The following is a 22,699-nucleotide window of genomic DNA, read 5'->3' as shown; positions in this document are numbered from 1 at the left end:
TGTGGGTATCGCTGTCTAATTCTGAAAAATTTGTGTGGGTATCGCTGTCTAATTCCGAAAAATTTGTGTGGGTATCGCTGTCTAATTCCGAAAAATTTGTGTGGGTATCGCTCTCTAATTCCGAAAAATTTGTGTGGGTATCGCTGTCTAATTCCGAAAAATTTGTGTGGGTATCGCTCTCTAATTCCGAAAAATTTGTGTGGGTATCGCTCTCTAATTCCTCAAAATTTGTGTGGGTATCGCTCTCTAATTCCTCAAAATTTGTGTGGGTATCGCTCTCTAATTCCGCAAAATTTGTGTGGGTATCGCTCTCTAATTCCGCAAAATTTGTGTGGGTATCGCTCTCTAATTCCGCAAAATTTGTGTGGGTATCGCTGTCTAATTCCTCAAAATTTGTGTGGGTATCGCTGTCTAATTCCGCAAAATTTGTGTGGGTATCGCTGTCTAATTCCTCAAAATTTGTGTGGGTATCGCTGTCTAATTCCTCAAAATTTGTGTGGGTATCGCTCTCTAATTCCTCAAAATTTGTGTGGGTATCGCTGTCTAATTCCGCAAAATTTGTGTGGGTATCGCTCTCTAATTCCTCAAAATTTGTGTGGGTATCGCTGTCTAATTCCGCAAAATTTGTGTGGGTATCGCTCTCTAATTCCTCAAAATTTGTGTGGGTATCGCTCTCTAATTCCTCAAAATTTGTGTGGGTATCGGTCTAATTCCGCATAATTTGTGTGGGTATCGCTGTCTAATTCTGCAAAATTTGTGTGGGTATCGCTGTCTAATTCCGCAAAATTTGTGTGGGTATCGCTCTCTAATTCTGCAAAATTTGTGTGGGTATCGCTGTCTAATTCTGCAAAATTTGTGTGGGTATCGCTGTCTAATTCTGCAAAATTTGTGTGGGTATCGCTGTCTAATTCTGCAAAATTTGTGTGGGTATCACTCTAATTCTGCAAAATTTGTGTGGGTATCACTCTCTAATTCTGCAAAATTTGTGTGGGTATCACTCTCTAATTCTGCAAAATTTGTGTGGGTATCACTCTCTAATTCTGCAAAATTTGTGTGGGTATCACTCTCTAATTCTGCAAAATTTGTGTGGGTATCACTCTCTAATTCTGCAAAATTTGTGTGGGTATCGCTGTCTAATTCCTCAATGAAACTCTAAGTGTGCTGCTGCCACTCAAGAACGGTAGACCACATGCCTTCACAGCGCCCACCCCGACAAACTCAAGAGTATCACGTCCATGTCGGGCACTGCTCCCCGGGCCTATTCCAGTCTCCCTCGCCATGCAGGAATAAATACAAACATTAGTGGATTGTTTTTCCCTGAGAGTTCCCTTCAAAACAGGATGCGTAGACAACTTTGTAGGTAAGTTAGGGTTCCCCAGAATTGAAGTTAATTTAAGTTATCATTTCTAAGCTATGGGTAATGCAAATACTGTTACATGTCCACACCACTCACCATGTCAGGCCATGGCTACGGTGGGTTTCAGAGGCTGTGTTGACGTTTTTCGGGAACATCTTTCAATAGTGTCGGAAAAGGATGATGATTGGGAAAGCATCCTTGTCCTAGTTTTATCACTGTTGACAGTACTATGTAGATAAAGAATTTTTAGATGTAATAAAACCCAAAGATGAAGTGGTTTGCAATGCCAGGCTTGGGAGATGCCCAGGGCAGGACTTGTTCACACCCCAGCACCCTCCTCACATCCCCCAAGCCTTCCCGACACTCACCACTGCCGGCCTCATTCGCCAGAGCAGAATGGTCAAGACCTTAATTTAGCTTTCCATTCTCTGAGTCTGCCTGCTGGAAGACCCAACCCTGCCACTGTACGTGTTCACGGCTGGAGAGCATTACTGGTGGACACGTTTGCAACACGTTGGCCTCCCAGCACAAATGATTGTTGGCTTCACCCTGCAAACCACTTTCATCTGCCAGGTTTTATTATTAGTGCCTCATGGTGGCTTTCCCTCGGTGGAGACGATGGTTGAGGTCAGAGAGGCTGTGGCCAAGTTGAGGGGTGGGAAGGCACCTGGCACCTGTAACATCAGTGCAGAGGTGCTCAAAGCTGGAGGTGAGGCCGTGAGCCGCGGGTTGCTGGCGGTCTTGCCTGTATGTCAGTCCGGTACCATTCCTCCTGGCTGGAAGAGGGGTTGGTCGGCCCTATCTGGAAAGGGGAAGGGGACCCCCAGGACTGCAACAACTACCGTGGTGTTACATTGTTCAGTGTGCCGGGCAAGGTGCTTGCCCACCTATTGCTGATGCGAATTCGCAGCCAGGTGCTGAAGCTGCAGACCCGATCAGTCTGGGTTAATTCACGCCCGCTGATGAAAGTGACCGAGTCGGACGGGTGCGTGAGGGGCCGTGCGGCCGTGCCATCTGGTGGCTGGAGGGGGCCGGCCCGGGCACATAGAAGATAAAATATCAAAATATTCAAATAATACACGTTGGCATTAATTAATTAGTTAATTTAATTAGACATTGGGGGGCCATTGGCACATAGGCCAGTCCGACCCTGGATGTGACCGCCACCACCAAGGTGGGGGCCAGCACGGAGGGTCTCGTGGCTCATTTGTATTGGTTGTGTTGTCAGGTTAGTTCCAGCGTGACCGGTGCATGGCAAGAAGGTGTACGCTGGGAGCCTTCCGCCGCCCTTTACTAAGTATTCGGTAGAATAATAGAGCGCTGACTACTGATAACGGTCCCGCAGAGTCTTACGGATATGTATAAAGGCTTATGGCTGGATGGGTTGCCTGAGGTCAACACCTAGCTATGGAGGGCACGCTCATTGCGTTGAGGCTAGCATGTAGTGCTCTGACTGTCCTGACGAGTAATCTCTTTACGGATTATGACCAGACCTTCGACACCAGTGTCGACACGCATATTAAAGGCGAGTAAAACAAGACGGGTCTTCTGATTTATCCTGCCCAAGCCGCCATATCGCGGCTACAGTAAACAGTTATTGAGGGCTCTAATAACAGCCTCGTCATGCGCCGCACGAGCCTTGCGCTCGTCCTGTCCCTCGTCTCCTCCACGGCAGGGCAGGAGCCTCACCAGGGCAGTGCGTCCTGCTGGTCTTCCTCCCACATAAGGTGTCGCAAAAAGGAAACCGTCCTGCTGGCCCGTTTATTGTTGCAATTAAACAACAAAGGAGACGGAAATTTTTCCCTCCCTAATAATGCCGGGAGGAAAGGCGTCACCCGGGCCCGGGCGTGACGTGGCGGGGTGTCTGCGGGCGGCGGCGCCATCTCCTGCATGTATGGAGTCTCTTCATTGATGCTTCATTGTATTTTACTAAAGCATTCTTAATAAACATGTTATTATATTTTAAACTAGTGTTATATTTGAACGGACCATTTCAAAACTCTTCCTAATAACTTTTATCGCCCTTAATAACATATCGGTCCTTTAAGGCTAAAAACCCTGTGCTCTGCCATCTTCCTTGCCTTGCAGAACATTTCAATACTACACATTTGCTACACGGAACTACTATAACTGCACACCACAAGCTACTCACATGTCCGGGGCTCGATCCCTCGATCATGCCGGCGCAAAACTTCATTCAATCCGCAGCTCCAAGGGATGACAGACACCGACGACACGTCCTCCTCCACCGACTGCAGGATGACAACTGAACTGCAACGTTGCCAGATTGTCGTACTCAGAGCATCGTTTTTACCGGTTTCTGACTCATAACTATTGCCAAGAAACACCAGTCGTTATCCATTTTAACGATAACTCTATATAAAACCAGTTAAAGGGGTGGAGGAGACAGTTTGAGGGTTGGAAGTCGGCAAATATAAGAGCCTGAGCACGACCATCTGGCAACATTGCTGAACTGACTCAGTGGCTTCGGTCGTGTTCCGGACCGCGTGTTCGATCCCTGCCGGTTCGTTTGGGGGTGGCCGGCCAGGGGAGTTAACCAGTTCAAGCGATTACTAAAGAAAGTTAGATCCAGCTTTGAACAGCTTAATTATGAGACATTTCGATGCCCAAAAACACCTATTTGACAAGGCTTTCGTAGGAGTTGTGGGCATTTCCAGGGGTAGTTTCATGACCCTGGTGGTAGTTTGACCCTTCCTCTGTACCGTGAACCTGAAGAAACACCTATTTGACAAGGCTTTCGTAGGAGTTGTGGGCATTTCCAGAAGTAGTTTCATGACCCTGGTGGTAGTGTGACCCTTCCTCTGTACCATGAACCTGAAGAAACACCTATTTGACAAGGCTTTCGTAGGAGTTGTGGGCGTTTCCAGGGGTAGTTTCATGACCCTGGTGGTAGTTTGACCCTTCCTCTGTATCATGAACCTGAAGAAACACCTATTTGACAAGGCTTTCGTAGGAGTTGTGGGCATTTCCAGGAGTAGTTTCATGACCCTAGATGACAATGTGTGTGTGGGCGGGAAGGGGGGAGTAGAAGGAGCTCTCTTAAGGATTCCCGATATATCACATGAGATAGATCCTCCTTTCAAAAATTTTATACGAGAGATTTAATTCATGCTTACAAGTTATCATTCAATCGATTACATACGGATTCAAGATGCTGATTAATTAACTCTTGCATAAGGGGTTTGGACAGTATAGGGATGAAAGAGTGAAGATGCTGGTTAACTCTTGCATAAGGGGTTTGGACAGTATAGGGATGAAAGAGTGAAGATGCTGGTTAACTCTTGCATAAGGGGTTTGGACAGTATAGGGATGAAAGAGTGGAGATGCTGGTTAACTCTTGCATAAGGGGTTTGGACAGTATAGGGATGAAAGAGTGAAGATGCTGGTTAACTCTTGCATATGGGTTTGGACAGTATAGGGATGAAAGAGTGAAGATGCTGGTTAACTCTTGCATAAGGGGTTTGGACAGTATAGGGATGAAAGAGTGAAGATGCTGGTTAACTCTTGCATAAGGGGTTTGGACAGTATAGGGATGAAAGAGTGAAGATGCTGGTTAACTCTTGCATAAGGGGTTTGGACAGTATAGGGATGAAAGAGTGGAGATGCTGGTTAACTCTTGCATAAGGGGTTTGGACAGTATAGGGATGAAAGAGTGAAGATGCTGGTTAACTCTTGCATAAGGGGTTTGGACAGTATAGGGATGAAAGAGTGAAGATGCTGGTTAACTCTTGCATAAGGGGTTTGGACAGTATAGGGATGAAAGAGTGAAGATGCTGGTTAACTCTTGCATAAGGGGTTTGGACAGTATAGGGATGAAAGAGTGAAGATGCTGGTTAACTCTTGCATAAGGGGTTTCAGCAACCTGTACTGCCTTGCAACTTAAATTTTAATTATTCTTGACTCCTGTATTTCTTAAGCTCAATTTCCTGACCCTGTCTATAAACCTATGACCTATAAACCACCTATAAAAACTAATTACAACCAGATTAAGCTTCTTTTTGTCCTTTCTCTGCCTCTGTGGTGGAGTGTTTCCCATGTGGTATTGGTGTGCTGGATATCCCTTCACTGGTAGCCTGGTAACATACACTCCCAGGTCTTTCTCTGTGGTGGATAGTGGAGTGTTTCCCATGTGGTATTGGTGTGCTGGATATCCCTTCACTGGTAGCCTGGTAACATACACTCCCAGGTCTTTCTCTGCCTCTGTGGTGGATAGTGGAGTGTTTCCCATGTGGTATTGGTGTGCTGGATATCCCTTCACTGGTAGCCTGGTAACATACACTCCCAGGTCTTTCTCTGCCTCTGTGGTGGATAGTGGAGTGTTTCCCATGTGGTATTGGTGTGCTGGATATCCCTTCACTGGTAGCCTGGTAACATACACTACCAGGTCTTTCTCTGGCTCTGTGGTGGATAGTGGAGTGTTTCCCATGTGGTATTGGTGTGCTGGATATCCCTTCACTGGTAGCCTGGTGACATACACTACCAGGTCTTTCTCTGCCTCTGTGGTGGATAGTGGAGTGTTTCCCATGTGGTATTGGTGTGCTGGATATCCCTTCACTGGTAGCCTGGTAACATACACTCCCAGGTCTTTCTCTGCCTCTGTGGTGGATAGTGGAGTGTTTCCCATGTGGTATTGGTGTGCTGGATATCCCTTCACTGGTAGCCTGGTAACATACACTCCCAGGTCTTTCTCTGCCTCTGTGGTGGATAGTGGAGTGTTTCCCATGTGGTATTGGTGTGCTGGATATCCCTTCACTGGTAGCCTGGTAACATACACTCCCAGGTCTTTCTCTGCCTCTGTGGTGGATAGTGGAGTGTTTCCCATGTGGTATTGGTGTGCTGGATATCCTCTCCCAAGGTGTAGGACTTTACATTTTTCTTCATTTAATTGTAGCATTGAATTGGTGAGGTCATCTTGTAGGAAATCCACATTCAAGGGGTTTAGAACATTGCCGTAAGTCGACTAATGGCTCCGATCGAATGAAAGATGAAGAACTTTTTAAATTTATTATCAAACAATCCAGCACAAAACCTTATGAGTCATTAATGCAACGAGAGAAACTGTTATGGAGGAGGAACAACGCAGGGAAACTAATAATAGTCTTTATAATCACAAAACACAAGACAAACAAGTAATGGTATTCAAATATTAGGTCAGCAAAAATGTCAATACAAGCCGTCACTTTTGGGCAATATCCTTTACGCTTAACCTTTGCAGTTCAATGTTATTTTGCTCATCAACACCCTGACCCAGTAACACAGCCTTCCTTCCTTCCTCTGTACACATTCTGGACTTCATGAACTTCTCTCATTCAGGAGTCCGACACATGTCAATAACTTGGTTTGGACAGCCTCCACGAAAGTCTGTCCGTGTGTCTGATCATCCCCAGAGACGGGAGTTGCTCAGAGAAGTAAGCATCACACACAAAGCCCTCCTTGGCACCAGTGGGATGTGTGGGATATGAAGTGTATCCCAGCACAACAGCAGTACATTGGGATTGGGGTTGCTGTCCCACGAAACATGAGCACTTTTTGTTAGGCCGAGGTGTGGTCACAATCCCACCTTCCCGTCAAATGCAATGTCATCAAATATGCATGTAAGATGAGCGAGAGAGAGCTGCTTCCTCATAACAAAGACTGATAAAAATGAACTTGTTAATATTAATTTTTATGCCTCGCCCAATCCCTCAGAGTGATTGCTTTACACATCTGCCGTACACACCCACGTAAAAGTCGACATTTTGAAACAACTCTTTAACCCCTTCACTACGGCCGAGCCAAAACAGTGCCCCGCGCCGTATCCGAGATCGCCGTGCGTGCCAAATTTCAAATGTCGCTATTGAATATAACAAGTTTTCAGCCATAAACTCAACATAATCATCATGTATTGTATATGAAAACATGCTGAATTAAATGATGCACTTAAAGAAACTCACTACGGGTGGCCCAAAACAGTGCTCCGTGCCGTATCCGAGATCGCCGTGCGTGCCAAATTTCAAATGTCGCTATTGAATATAACAAGTTTTCAGCCATAAACTCAACATAATCATCATGTATTATATATGAAAACATGCTGAATTAAATGATGCACATAAAGAAACTTACTACGGCCGGGCCAAAACAGTGCCCCGCGCCGTATCCGAGATTGCCGTGCGCGCCAAATTTCAAATGTCGCTATTGAATATAACAAGTTTTCAGCCATAAACTCAACATAATCATCATGTATTGTATATGAAAACATACTGAATATAAGTACAAATACATCACTCCACAGGGATATCACAAACCAATACAACCCCACACTCAAGACCCCACTGCCTGGCCTGTCAGCTGTACGCACATCCAGTAAACTCCTTAAGTAACTACAATATTTCCCTGTACAGCACCGTTGCCAGGTTATCGTACTCGGAGCGTCACCCATCCCTGCTTCTCACCCTTTAAATATCACCAGGAAACAAGTATAATTAACCATTTCAACCATAACAACATAAAAAGGGAGTTATAGGGCACAGGAGACAGCTTTTGGGTTGGAAATCAGGAAATATGAGAAACTGATTACGAGTCTGGCAATGTTGCTCGACAGTAAACTTTGCAATCAATGAAACACAGATTTGTTGAGCCATTTGTGTAATCATTGTTTTTGTTTACGTTATGACCTGATAAAACAGTATCCATTTCAACAAGTGGATTTTCCTTTCATAAAACAATGCAAATAACTGTTAATCTTTTTATTTTGATGCAATACCTTGTGCTCCTCGACTTATTATGTGACAAGAGATGATGGCGCCACTATAAACACCTGCCCGCACCAATACGAGATGGGGCCGACTACCATCCAGGCCCCTCAAGGAAGCCTACTGGTGCGATAGGCTTAGACGTAGAAAAAAATAAATAAATGAAGTTATAGTTCCATTCTCTTGGCACAACTCCCAACACTCCCTGGCACCGAGAAAGCCTCCCCTGATGAAATTAATACACGAGGCGCCAGCGACCTTAAGCCCACTGGTATCTTCGGTGGGCTGAGGATACCGGTGGGCTGAAGGGCATCATGTATTAACCCACCAACCTTGAGCCCACTGGTATCTTCGGTGGGCTGAGGATACCGGTGGGCTGAAGGGCATCATGTATTAACCCACCAACCTTAAGCCCACTGGTATCTTCGGTGGGCTGAGGATACCGGTGGGCTGAAGGGCATCATGTATTAACCCACCAACCTTGAGCCCACTGGTATCTTCGGTGGGCTGAAGATACAGACCCCTACCAGTGTCATAGAGAATGGAGCAGGCTTGGGGGCCATGTTGTGGGTGCCAATACCATAGATACATTCAAGAAGAGGTTAGATAAGGCCATGGATGGTGAGGTAAGGTGGGGTCGAGTGAACAGGAGCTGCCTTGTATAGCCCAACCAGCCTCCTGCAGACTCCTTACGTTCTTATGTTCTTCAACCACTCAGACCTCATGTGCGGTAACTCATGTAAAGGTAAGTTATTCCAGTGGTTCTTAGGCCAAATTTTGGGGCACGGAGTTTTACATAGATACTGTTTTTCTAGGGTGTTAAAATTATTTCACAGCCTAATGCAGTCATCCCTCAAATTGTACAGTTTTGGTTTTATGTGGATTTTAAGATTTTGTTAGGATTTTTAAATATCCCGACAAGATGGAAATTTTAAAATCCTAAAAGGTCTTCCACAACAATCCATATAGAACCGAAACCGAGCTATTGGAAACTGTACTATTTGAGGGTCGACTGTATATCTTAGCCTTGGGGAGGTGACTCTTACATCAGGATATGCGGTGTGGGTGGTGAGGCGGCCCAGCATAGGTACCTGGGTGGTCAAAATGTAGTGCGTTGATGTGGTAGAGTGTCTCACAAACCTAACATATACACACAGAGACAACCGAGAACCTGCGTCACTCAATTCTCAGGGTCCCAAAATACCTAACCTAACAAAACTGTGCCTGTGAATCTCTCGGCCAGAGTCTCATTTGCTCTCAAAAGTGACGGTGAAGCGAAGGAAGCAAAGTTGTATCTGGATAATAACTAACAAAACTGTTCCATTCAGGGGTAACAAAGGCGAACTTCATCCCGCTGCGTTACAAGTCTGCAAAGCCGTCTTGGTCTCACGAAGCTGTTGCGTTACTGCCATCTCTCAAATAGCACAGTTTCCGATAGCTCAGTTCCGGTTCTATACGGATTGCCATGGTAGATCTTTTAGGATTTCGAAATTTTAAAATCCTAAAAAATCTTCGAAAATCCACGTAAAACCAAAACCAGACTATTGGAAACTGTTACTGCCATCTCTCAAATAGCACAGTTTCCGATAGCTCAGTTCCGGTTCTATACGGATTGCCATGGTAGATCTTTTAGGATTTCGAAATTTCCTGCTCGTCGGGAAACTTTAAAATCCTAAAAAATCTTCGAAAATCCACGTAAAACCAAAACCAGACTATTGGAAACTGTACTATTTGAGGGAGGACTGTATGTGCTTGGCGAGGATCTTCTGTGTTGTATCTGTAATGTACACAAGGAGGAGATGGTTAAAAATTACACTTGACAATTAATAGTAAACAAAACATCATTGCTTGCAGGGCTAAACCAAGTTCCTGTGATATGTTTGCCGTCTACAGTCTTCCAAATATGTCGAGGCCAGTCTGGTGTTGTCTCCCGAGGTTCCTTTCCCCCCCTCTGCCCTGCCACACAGTCCCAACAGCTATCCCTTCCTCTCGTATGTAAGCTATAGTTAACACATGAGAGGACGGGATAGATCTTGGGACTGTGTGGCGGAGGAGAGGGGAGAAATTGACCCGTGGAAGCCTACGCCAAAACGGACTTGACAATTTTGGGTTTTTTATAGGTCTAGGATATTTATGTAACCCCAAAACGGACTCAACAATTTTGGATTTTTTATAGGCCTAGGATATTCATGTAACCCCAAAACGGACTCAACAATTCTGGGTTTTTTATAGGCCTAGGATATTCATGTAACCCCAAAACGGACTCGACAATTTTGGGTTTTTTGATAGGCCTAGGATATTTATGTAACACCAAAACGGACTCAACAATTTTGGGTTTTTTTATAGGCCTAGGATATTCATGTAACCCCAAAACGGACTCGACAATTTGGTTTTTTTTATAGGCCTAGGATATTCATGTAACACCAAAATGGACTCGACAATTTAGGTTTTTTTTATAGGCCTAGGATATTCATGTAACCCCAAAACGGACTCAACAATTTTGGTTTTTTTTATAGGCCTAGGATATTCATGTAACCCCAAAACGGACTCAACAATTTTGGGTTTTTTATAGGCCTAGGATATTTATGTAACCCCAAAACGGACTTGACAATTTTGGTTTTTTTTATAGGCCTAGGATATTCATGTAACCCCAAAACAGACTCGACAATTTTGGGTTTTTTTATAGGCCTAGGATATTCACGTAACCCCAAAACGGACTCAACAATTTGGGGTTTTTATAGGCCTAGGATATTCACGTAACCCCAAAACGGACTCAACAATTTGGGTTTTTTTATAGGCCTAGGATATTCACGTAACCCCAAAACGGACTCAACAATTTGGGGTTTTTATAGGCCTAGGATATTCACGTAACCCCAAAACGGACTCAACAATTTGGGTTTTTTTATAGGCCTAGGATATTCATGTAACCCCAAAACGGACTCAACAATTCTGGGTTTTTTATAGGCCTAGGATATTCACGTAACCCCAAAACGGACTCAACAATTTTGGGTTTTTTTATAGGCCTAGGATATTCACGTAACCCCAAAACGGACTCAACAATTCTGGGTTTTTTTATAGGCCTAGGATATTCATGTAACACCAAAATGGACTCAACAATTTTGGGTTTTTTATAGGCCTAGGATATTCATGTAACACCAAAATGGACTCAACAATTCTGGGTTTTTTATAGGCCTAGGATATTCATGTAACCCCAAAACAGACTCAACAATTTTGGGTTTTTTATAGGCCTAGGATATTTATGTAACCCCAAAACAGACTCAACAATTTTGGGTTTTTTATAGGCCTAGGATATTCATGTAACACCAAAATGGACTCGACAATTTGGGTTTTTTTATAGGCCTAGGATATTCATTTAACCCCAAAATGGACTCAACAATTTTGGGTTTTTTATAGGCCTAGGATATTCATGTAACCCCAAAACGGACTCAACAATTTTGGGTTTTTTATAGGCCTAGGATATTCATGTAACCCCAAAACGGACTCAACAATTCTGGGTTTTTTATAGGCCTAGGATATTCATGTAACCCCAAAACGGATGTGACAATATTGTTCCACTACAGGTCCATCAGCTTCCATCTTCTAAGGAATGATGGATAAAGGATCAAGCCTGCAGATAAGATGTTTTTGAGAAGGCTTACATCAGGGGTCTCCACCATACTAAGCCTGACACAGCCAATGGGTAGCCTCAGTGCTCTCACCCTAAGCCCCCAGGGAACAGGAGGGACTCAGGGGTGCTTTCACAGTCATTTTGTTTGTTTTGATCGTTAGCAATGGGTGTTATCGCTGCTGTAGTATTTCCACGTCAAACTGGCTGATGGGGTAGGTGGCGGATGTGGGATTAGCCAAGCCCCGCACCTTGCCACACACTCTCAACACCTCTTGCTTCCTCTGCAGCCCCCACTACCCCATTGGTGCGGTCAGCCTCAGCCAATCACAAGGAGCTTTCTCTTCAATCTGGCACGCTATTGGTGGATGGTCGCAGTACAGTCGACCTTCAAATAGTACGGTTTTCAATAGTTTGGTTTCGGTTCTATACGGATTGTCGTAGATCTTTTAGGATTTTAAAATTTCCTGCACGTCGGGAAATCTTCTTAGAAAATCCACATAAATCCAAAACCGCACTATTGGAAACCGTACTATTTGAGGGACGTCTGTATGTATTAAATCTACTATTTACCGACGTAATTGTAAACTCGCTTAGAAATGCAGGATCTAAAAACTATCTAATCAAACATCTAAGCTTTTTTTTTCATAACAGAGACAGCTCAAGGGCACTAACAAATGAAACAATATTAAAAAAATGCCCACTACTTGCTCCTCCCTTAAAACGTTACAAAGTTTGACATTTAGTGCAGGAATACAGCCGTTAACTATCCTGAACTCTGAGGACGGCCCGAGCCTGCAGGGAATCTCTCAAGGCTTATCCCGCCCCATAGCACAATCACACCCTCTGTATTACCTTGAAACTGAGCAAGGCGTCTAGTCATCCTTCTTGGACTCTCCTGCACCTTCCGCCTTCTTCAGCTTGGCCTGTATGTCAGCGTGTTCGTCCATGAGGCGATCGTACTCCCGGCTCACGGCAGAGGCTTGCTTCAAGGCTGCATCTCGCTCAGCCTCCAAGCGTTTTTTTTCTGAAGGGAGAATAGTGGAGTGGTACACTGCCCATGACTCGCTGTACCAGGACGCCCAAACAGGTGAAGGAAAGGAGAGTAGAAAGTTTGGTTTAGTCGGCGCAACATCTGTGGTCATATGCCGGAGAGAGACGGAAGGGGAAGGAAGGAAAGTTTGGTTTAGTCGGCGCAACATCTGTGGTCATATGCCGGAGAGAGACAGAAGGGGAAGGAATCATAGGAGAAGGGAACAGACCCCAGGAGACAGGACACAACCCCTGATTAATACCTGGTACAATGCTGGGTGGACAGGGGCTACGTAGGGTATCGGAAAAGCCGCCCAAATTTTTCCACTCCGCCCGGGAATCGAACCCTGGCTCTCTCGGTTGTGAGGCGAGTGTGCTAACCACTGCACCACGAAGCCCCTGAAAACTTTAACATGAGATCCACAATTACACAATGACACATACAGCACAAATAGACCCTTAGCAGCCCCCTCCCTTACCTTCCTTCAGCTCCTTGATCTCATTGGACACATTAGCCTCCTTCTGCTGGTCTTCCTCCTGCTCAACCTTCTCCTGCTTCAACAGCTGAGCAGCGGCATCAGAAGCACTCTTGGCCTGCTTCAAAGCGGCCTCTCCGTCAGCTAAGGACACAGCCAGCCGAGATATGAGGGTGGCTAGACGCTGGAGCACTCTGCCGGAGGATGATAATGTGTTTAGTAAGGGTGTGCAAGGCAGGCTAAGGGGAATGCAAGGAAAAAATGCTACCTGGCGTAAAACTCGAGGATTTGTTATCTCTCTCTCTCTCTCTCTCTCTCTCTCTCTCTCTCTCTCTCTCTCTCTCTCTCTCTCTCTCTCTCGCTCTAAATTGTTTATGATCAATGACACTTTGCGTACGAGGAACAATGGCGTAAAACTCAAATGTTGACGAGTAAATTCAGACTGAACCAAATTTTCCTTCACCGATGTTGTAGTGCGAGGATGGAATAAGCTTCCTTGCCTTCCGTCAGTGGTCCAGGGTAACACGATTGACTCTAAAAACAAGCTTGACCGTCACTTCCTTCAACTTAATATTAACGAGAGTTGAAATGCATCGTTTTGGAGCCATCTGATTTAATGTTAGAATCACTTAGGTTCAAGGACAGGCCACCTAGTCTGGACCATGGGGTCTGATATTCTATGTAAATCTATGTAATGTGTAATGAAAAAATATCACATTCATTTTTAGATATGCCTTGATACTGCCCCATTGATACAGGTCATGTGGAAGAGGAAGCCCAGTCAGACCCTCACCAAAACTAAAGTCTAGTCATTAGGGCAAGGTCACTCATGGTAGGTTAGTCCCAGCGACCCGACTTCCCCTTCTGGCTGGGTAGCTCCGAGCAGGATGACCTAACCTGCTTGCCATGTTAAGTGGTCAACATATAGCAAGTATAGTCTAGTCATTAGGGCAAGGTCACTCATGGTAGGTTAGTTCCAGCGACCCGACTTCCCCTTCTGGCTGGGTAGCTCCGAGTGGGATGACCTAACCTACTTGCCATGTTAAGTGGTCAACATATAGCAAGTATAGTCTAGTCATTAGGGCAAGGTCACTTACGGCAGCCTAGTTCCAGCGACCCGGCTTCCCCTTCTGGCTGGGTAGCTCCGAGCGGGATGACCTGACCTACTTACCATGTTAAGTAGGTCAACATAAAATTAGATATGCATTTTACGTTGATTACTTAATATTCAATGATCACTACTTACAATTTAATGTTGACCACTTAACATGACAAGCAGGTTACATCATCCGCCTCGGAGCTACCCAGCCAGAAGGGGAAGTCAGGTCGCTGGGAGTAAGCTGCCGTGAATGACCTTCCCCTAATGACCAGACCATAGTGTTGTGGATCCAAATGCCGTGATACCAATGTCAAACACCTTTCCTTTCCTCTCCCTCCCATATCACTCCCCCTCCTAGCCTTCCCCAGCCTCTCCGTCATTACTCCCACAATCCACATTCCCCCTAACGAGAAATTGCTATCAAGAGAGGAACCTTCGACCAGGAACACTCGAGGACATTGTGAAAAGTTAAGGAAGGGAAGATGATCAAGAGAGATAAAGAAATATAGCTTCCCACAAAAGAAATGGTTGTCTAGATAGAGACGGAGGGAGGACCACAGTAATCCCAGGCCCGGTAAAATTACAACTAGGTAAATACACACACACACACACACACACACACACACACACTAGAGGACATAGTAAAAGGTTGAGGAAGGGAAGATGCTCAAGAGAGAGAAAGAAATATAGCTTTCCGCAAAGAAATATAAAAGTTTGGAAGAAATGGTATCAGCGAGGGGTGTACAGAGCTTCAAGGAAAAGTTGGATAATTATGGATACGGAGACGGAACCACACCAGCATAATCCCAGGCCCGGTAAAATTACAACAAGGCAAATAGATCCACCTTTCCTTAAAATTACAACAAGGCAAATAGATCCACCTTTCCTTAAAATTACAACAAGGCAAATAGATCCACCTTTCCTTAAAATTACAACAAGGCAAATAGATCCACCTTTCCTTAAAATTACAACAAGGCAAATAGATCCACCTTTCCTTAAACAAACGCTTCTATCACTATCCTCAATCATTCTTCATTCAATCCATACATGAAGTTTGTCCATTCTCATCCTCTTCTTCCACGGAAAATGGAGACCCAGCGGAAGGACAGGACAGTAAAAATATCTACATGTATATAGGACAAAGTAGCATTGAAACTCACACCCAGAGGAAGAGAGAGAACCCAGATATGTAGAAGTTACGCTGAGCCCGGAAGAGTCTCATATGGGCCTGCATTTCAGCATCCAGGTGGTGTCCGTGGTCTCCCCGGCCCTCGTCTGATAGCTCTGCACTGTACTTCCGCATCTCTCTGATAGCATCTGCAGAGACGACAGACAGATTATGACAAAAACCTCACCAAGGGTCTTAAAGGGCATATTATCAGACATTTCGTAGCCCAAAGAACACCTATTTGATAAGGCTTTCATAGGAGTTGTGGGCATTTCCAGGAGTAGTTTTATGACCCTGGTGGTAGTGTGACCCTTCTTCTGTACCCTGAACCTGAAGAAACACCTATTTGATAAGGCTTTCGTAGGTGTTGTGGGCATTTCCAGGAGTAGTTGTATGACCCTGGTGGTAGTCTGACCCTTCTTCTGTACCCTGAACCTGAAGAAACACTCATTAGAACCCGACTGACCCCCTCTTTGACCTTTAGAAATAGTTGATGTGACAGGCGAATGTATCTTATCATACCGACCTTAATGTTGGGAGACACAGATGACACACTGGGGAGTATATACAGGGAGAGTTTGGAAAGTTTGGTTTAGTCAGCGCAACATCTGTGGTCATATGCCGGAGAGAGACAGAAGGGGAAGGAACTATAGGAGAAGGGAACAGTTGGAAAGTTTGGTTTAGTGGGCGCAACATCTGTGGTCATATGCCGGAGAGAGACAGAAGGGGAAGGAATTATAGGAGAAGGGAACAGTTGGAAAGTTTGGTTTAGTCGGCACATCTGTGGTCATATGCGGAGAGAGATACAGAAGGGGAAGGAATTATAGGAGAAGGGAACAGTTGGAAAGTTTGGTTTAGTCGGCGCAACATCTGTGGTCATATGCCGGAGAGAGACAGAAGGGGAAGGAATTATAGGAGAAGGGAACAGTTGGAAAGTTTGGTTTAGTGGGCGCAACATCTGTGGTCATATGCCGGAGAGAGACAGAAGGGAAAGGAATTATAGGAGAAGGGAACAGTTGGAAAGTTTGGTTTAGTCAGCGCAACATCTGTGGTCATATGCCGGAGAGAGACAGAAGGGGAAGGAATTATAGGAGAAGGGAACAGTTGGAAAGTTTGGTTTAGTGGGCGCAACATCTGTGGTCATATGCTGGAGAGAGACAGAAGGGGAAGGAATTATAGGAGAAGGGAACAGTTGGAAAGTTTGGTTTAGTGGGCGCAACATCTGTGGTCATATGCCGGAGAGAGACAGAAGGGGAAGGAACTATAGGAGAAGGGAACAGACCCCAGGAGACGGGACACAACCCCTGATTAATACCTGGTACACTTCTGGGTGGACAGGGGCGTAGGGTATCGGAAAAGCCGCCCTAATATTTCCACTCCACCCGGGAATCGAACCTGGGCTCTCTCGGTTGTGAGCTGAGTGTGCTAACCACTGCACCACGAAGCCCCCCATGTCTACAAGGTGGAGGAGGCTACTCAAACACTAGGGAAAAGTAGTATATGATGATGGGACGAGAAATAGTTATGGGGTACCAAAACTAAGGCACTTGGATGGCTCATACTTACCTAAAAAGAACAGTGTCAACAACAGCAGGAACATCTTGAAGTAAATGTGAGACATGTTCCCGATGCTGCGCAGAAATCTGGACTTGAAGATTTGGTGCCATCTGAGGGAGGATGACCTGAATTAAAAGTTGATCCTTGTTGCTGTTCATGTAATCCTATTCGCTTGTAACCCACTCCTTGCTGATTGATGTTTGACCCCTTGGCTGTGGATTTCCTACAAGAAGACCTCGCCAAGCTACAGGAACGGAGCAAAATGTGGCTGCTACAATTCAGTGAAGGAAAGTATAAAGTCCGACACTTATGGTCGCTCCCTCTCTTTAAAACTCATTCGAAGATTTTTGTTATTACCACATAACATAGAATACCCTCCAATTCTCAGCTTGTCAATTCATTTTACTTGTTTCCATTTGTCGTAAGTCGAGCGGCCGACCTTGCAATACAGTGGGATTAAGGTCGCATGAAGAAGAAGAAGAAGAAATGTATAAAACAGTGTCCGTTCGTCCTTGCTTCTCCTCTGACCAACTGGGAGAGACATTCATTGCTATATTTCACAGTACAGAACATTGGCCCACGAGTCATCATTTCCCCCTGTATCCCCCTCCTCCTTCCACCAGCGGCAAACTTCTTCTACAGGTCAAGTCATCCACCGAGATTATGCTGCAACATCTCCGAATCACTTTTTACTGGTGTTGAGTCATGCTTGTCACGGCCTCCAGATATTTTAGCTTCACTCCATGCCTCTCTGTGTGTGTGTGTGTGTGTGTGTGTGTGTGTTTACCTAGTTGTGAAATACAGGACAAGGGCTGTACAAGGCTCATGCTGTCCCGTCTCCATAACGCTCATCATCCAGTTAGGCTTTACATTCATGAATCGTTTTTGCGCACACAGTCTCCGCGTCAAGTCTGTTCTGTGTTGTTATGCTTCTGTATGGAAAACTGTGTGTGTGTGTGTGTGTGTGTGTTATACAGGGAGTGATCTACGCTGGTATGGTCCCGTCTCTGAGTCTCAAACGGTCAATCTTTGCTTTAAACTCGATGCTTCTAGACTGAACATCCCTATCTGGGCTGTTCAACTGGTCGCTGCATCTCTTCGGGAAACTGTATTTCTTAACATATTTCAAGCATCTCATCTTTCTCAGCTTCCCTTCGTGCCCTCTAGTTGCTCTCCTATCCCATACAAACAGTACCTGATGACTGAGGGGTGGTGGGGTGCGTGGGTGCGGGGGGGTATATGGTACATGAGGTTGGTGGATGGATAACTTCGAGAACTTTTCCGCTTTTGTGGTTAAATCCTCTCTATCGATTCCATCTATTCCCTTCATCACCCTGAAAACTGTGTGTACGTGTGTGTGGCTTAAAACTACCCACATGCTGTCCTGAAGACCACTCATCAACCCGGACTCGACGAAACCGTCCAAGTGAATCAAGGAGTTCCGGGGGGCAGGACAAGATGGCGCCACTATAAACACTTGCCTGTGCCATGACGGGCTGGGGCCAACTACCATCTAGGCCCCTCAAGCAAGCCTACCATCGCTATAGCTGATCACAATACATTACTTTAGAAATCCTTGCTTCCTTCCCCCTGCAGTGAGGCAAGCTGTGTCGTACCTGCTGGGGGAGATGACGGGGATGAGCAGGAGAATCGTGGCCGCCAGCTCGACGTACATCACCCCGGCAATCAAAGTCCACTGGATACTCATCTTGCTAACGCTGAAGACAAAAAAAATGAGTCAGTTAACCCAGTAGCAGCGGGGACCATGTTGCTTAATGGTCCCTCCAAGCGAGAAAAATGAGAAAAAATCACCCCTCACACAAACCATTTCATAATACATATATCAAAGCATTTGTGATCAGATTATGTATCATCTATTTTGGGGGGGGTTGAAATCATGGTACAAATTTGACCCGTCGCTGCTACACGGTAAACCCCTGGAAATGCCTATAAGCCCCAGGAAACCCAAAAACGTTTAATTATAATACAACCCTTCTATATGGAGCGTCACCCACCTGATATACGTTTTTGGGGGTTTGAAGATACAGACAAACGTTCAAACCACCACAAGGGTCATAAAACCACCCCTGGAAACGCCTATAAGCCCCCAGGATACTCAAAAACGTTTAATTATAATACAACCCTTCTATATAAAGCATCACCCATCTGATACGTGTTTTTGGGGGTTTCAAGATACAGACAAACGTTCAAACCACCACAAGGGTCATAAAACCACCCCTGGAAACGCCGAGAAGCCCCCAGGATACCCAAAAACGTTTAATTATAATACAACCCTTCTAGATGGAGCGTCACCCACCTGATACGTGTTTTAGGGGTTTTGAGATACAGACAAATGTTCAAACCACCACAAGGGTCATAAAACCACCCCTGGAAATGCCTAGAAGCCCCCAGGACACCCAAAAACGTTTAATTATAATACAACCCTTCTAGATGGAGCGTCACCCATCTGATACGTGTTTTTGGGGGTTACGAGATACAGACAAACGTTCAAACCACCACAAGGGTCATAAAACCACCCCTGGAAATGCCTAGAAGCCCCCAGGAAACCCAAAAACGTTTAATTATACAACCCTTCTAGATGGAGCGTCACCCACCCCAATGTCACCCACCTGATAAGTGTTTTAGGGGTTTCAAGATACAGACAAACATTCAAACCACCACAAGGGTCATAAAACTACCCCTGGAAATCCCTATAAGCCCCCAGGATACCCAAAAACGTTTAATTATACAACCCTTCTAGATGGAGCGTCACCCACCTGATATACGTTTTTGGGGGTTTCAAGATACAGACAAACGTTCAAACCACCACAAGGGTCATAAAACTACCCCTGGACATGCCTAGAAGCCCCCAGGAAACCCAAAAACGTTTAATTATACAACCCTTCTATATGGAGCGTCACCCACCTGATACGTGTTTTAGGGGTTTCAAGATACAGACAAACGTTCAAACCACCACAAGGGTCATAAAACTACCCCTGGAAATGCCTATAAGCCCCCAGGAAACCCAAAAACGTTTAATTATAATACAACCCTTCTAGATGGAGCGTCACCCACCTGATACGTGTTTTTGGGGGTTACGAGATACAGACAAACGTTCAAACCACCACAAGGGTCATAAAACCACCCCTGGAAATGCCTAGAAGCCCCCAGGATACCCAAAAACGTTTAATTATAATACAACCCTTCTATATGGAGCGTCACCCACCTGATACGTGTTTTAGGGGTTTCAAGATACAGACAAATGTTCAAACCACCAGAAGGATCATAAAACTACCCCTGGAAATGCCTAGAAGCCCCCAGGAAGCCCAAAAACGTTTAATTATAATACAACCCTTCTAGATGGAGCGTTCCCCACCTGATAAGTGTTTTAGGGGTTTGAAGATACAGACAAACGTTCAAACCACCACAAGGGTCATAAAACTACCCCTGGAAATGCCTAGAAGCCCCAGGAAACCCAAAAACGTTTAATTATAATACAACCCTTCTATATGTAGCGTCACCCATCTGATACGTGTTTTAGGGGATTCAAGATACAGACAAACGTTCAAACCACCACAAGGGTCATAAAACCACCCCTGGAAATGCCTATAAGCCCCAGGAAACCCAAAAACGTTTAATTATAATACAACCCTTCTATATGGAGCGTCACCCACCTGATACGTGTTTTTGGGGTTTCAAGATACAGACAAACGCTCAAACCACCACAAGGGTCATAAAACCACCCCTGGAAATGCCTATAAGCCCCCAGGATACCCAAAAACGTTTAATTATAATACAACCCTTCTATATGGAGCGTCACCCACCTGATACGTGTTTTGGGGGTTTCAAGATACAGACAAACGTTCAAACCACCACAAGGGTCATAAAACCACCCCTGGAAATGCCTAGAAGCCCCAGGAAACCCAAAAACGTTTAATTATAATACAACCCTTCTATATGGAGCGTCACCCACCCCAATGTCACCCACCTGATAAGTGTTTTAGGGGTTTCAAGATACAGACAAACGTTCAAACCACCACAAGGGTCATAAAACCACCCCTGGAAATGCCTAGAAGCCCCCAGGATACCCAAAAACGTTTAATTATAATACAACCCTTCTATATAAAGCGTCACCCACCTGATAAGTGTTTTAGGGGTTTCAAGATACAGACAAACGTTCAAACCACCACAAGGGTCATAAAACCACCCCTGGAAACGCCTATAAGCCCCAGGAAACCCAAAAACGTTTAATTATAATACAACCCTTCTATATAAAGCGTCACCCACCTGATACGTGTTTTAGGGGTTTCAAGATACAGACAAACGTTCAAACCACCACAAGGGTCATAAAACCACCCCTGGAAATGCCTAGAAGCCCCAGGATACCCAAAAACGTTTAATTATAATACAACCCTTCTATATGGAGCGTCACCCATCTGATACGTGTTTTAGGGGTTTGAAGATACAGACAAACGTTCAAACCACCACAAGGGTCATAAAACTACCCCTGGAAATGCCTATAAGCCCCCAGGAAACCCAAAAACGTTTAATTATAATACAACTCTTCTATATGGAGCGTCCCCCACCTGATACATGTTTTAGGGGTTTTGAGATACAGACAAACGTTCAAACCACCACAAGGGTCATAAAACTACCCCTGGAAATGCCTATAAGCCCCCAGGAAGCCCAAAAACGTTTAATTATAATACAACCCTTCTATATGGAGCGTCACCCACCTGATAAGTGTTTTAGGGGTTTCAAGATACAGACAAACGTTCAAACCACCAGAAGGGTCATAAAACCACCCCTGGAAATGCCTAGAAGCCCCAGGATACCCAAAAACGTTTAATTATAATACAACCCTTCTATATGGAGCGTCACCCACCTGATAAGTGTTTTTGGGGTTTCAAGATACAGACAAACGTTCAAACCACCACAAGGGTCATAAAACCACCCCAGGAAACGCCTATAAGCCCCCAGGATACCCAAAAACGTTTAATTATACAACCCTTCTATAAAAAGCGTCACCCATCTGATATACGTTTTTGGGGGTTTCAAGATACAGACAAACGTTCAAACCACCACAAGGGTCATAAAACCACCCCTGGAAACGCCTAGAAGCCCCAGGATACCCAAAAACGTTTAATTATACGACCCTTCTAGATGGAGCGCCGCCCATAACACGTCACCGACCTGGCCGCTACCTGTATCGTACCTGTCCCGCCCCGAGGCTCACCTGTACTAATTTACGGGGCTATGGAGAGTCTGGTTACCTGTTCCCGTCTGGTGTTTCCTCTTAATTAAGCCTCACACGCCTCCCGCTGTACTGCTGTCTCTCTGCTGACTGCTATCCTGTCACTCTCTCTACTCAGTTCCTCTTCTTCTTCTGCTGGCCTTGCTTCCTCCTCTTCTTCTTGTGGCTCGCCTGTTCTGCTTATCAGTTATATATATACTTAATTCCGTACACTGATCAGGGATACTTAATTAATATGAGAGAGATACTTAATTGATTTGAGAGAGATACTTATTTGAGAGAGATATATACTTATTTGAGAGAGATACTTATAATTGATTTGAGAGAGATACTTATTTGAGAGAGATACTTAATTGATTTGAGAGAGATACTTATTTGA

The 22,699-nt window shown here is 44.9% G+C and overlaps 1 protein-coding gene and 1 long non-coding RNA gene across 9 annotated transcripts; one reads left to right on the top strand and one right to left on the bottom strand.

The window, feature by feature from the left end:
* The first annotated feature begins 3,995 nt into the window (after positions 1 to 3,995).
* LOC126987567 (uncharacterized) lies at positions 3,996 to 8,271 on the top strand. Its single transcript, XR_007741023.1, has 2 exons — positions 3,996 to 5,762; positions 5,862 to 8,271. It is a non-coding gene; the product is annotated as an uncharacterized LOC126987567 (long non-coding RNA).
* Positions 6,369 to 22,491, bottom strand: LOC126987513 (B-cell receptor-associated protein 31-like). 8 transcript variants are annotated; one of them, XR_007740976.1, is made up of 8 exons: positions 22,340 to 22,491; positions 18,683 to 18,784; positions 17,076 to 17,176; positions 15,502 to 15,658; positions 13,246 to 13,436; positions 12,590 to 12,761; positions 8,442 to 9,886; positions 6,369 to 8,367 (listed from the first exon to the last, which is right to left on the bottom strand). XR_007740976.1 is itself a non-coding variant. In XM_050844512.1 (7 exons), the coding sequence occupies exons 2-6, from the start codon at positions 18,772 to 18,774 to the stop codon at positions 12,610 to 12,612; spliced, it is 693 nt and encodes a 230-aa protein (XP_050700469.1). In that variant the 5' UTR covers positions 18,775 to 18,784; positions 22,340 to 22,491; the 3' UTR covers positions 6,369 to 9,886; positions 12,590 to 12,609. The 8 variants fall into 8 exon arrangements, 2 of the variants coding, with proteins under 2 accessions (XP_050700469.1, XP_050700497.1); XR_007740978.1 differs by having other exon boundaries at positions 6,369 to 8,441; positions 8,516 to 9,886; XR_007740979.1 differs by having other exon boundaries at positions 8,516 to 9,886.
* Positions 22,492 to 22,699: the final 208 nt, after the last annotated feature.

Source organism: Eriocheir sinensis, chromosome 6 (genome assembly GCF_024679095.1).
Source record: "Eriocheir sinensis breed Jianghai 21 chromosome 6, ASM2467909v1, whole genome shotgun sequence".
NCBI classification, from domain to species: Eukaryota; Metazoa; Arthropoda; class Malacostraca; order Decapoda; family Varunidae; genus Eriocheir; species Eriocheir sinensis.
The sequence above is the reverse complement of the archived record's forward strand: the minus strand, read 5'-3'. Positions and strand labels throughout refer to the sequence as shown.

Coding starts and splice junctions, on each gene's coding strand:
- LOC126987513 (XM_050844512.1), bottom strand. CDS start 18,774: ATGAGTATCCAGTGGACTTTGATTGCCGGGGTGATGTACGTCGAGCTG. Junction 17,177..18,682: donor CCCGTCATCTCCCCCAGCAG/GTACGACACAGC, acceptor ATCCTCCCTCAG/ATGGCACCAAATCTTCAAGT. Junction 13,437..15,501: donor TTCTCTCTCTTCCTCTGGGT/GTGAGTTTCAAT, acceptor ATCCTCCGGCAG/AGTGCTCCAGCGTCTAGCCA.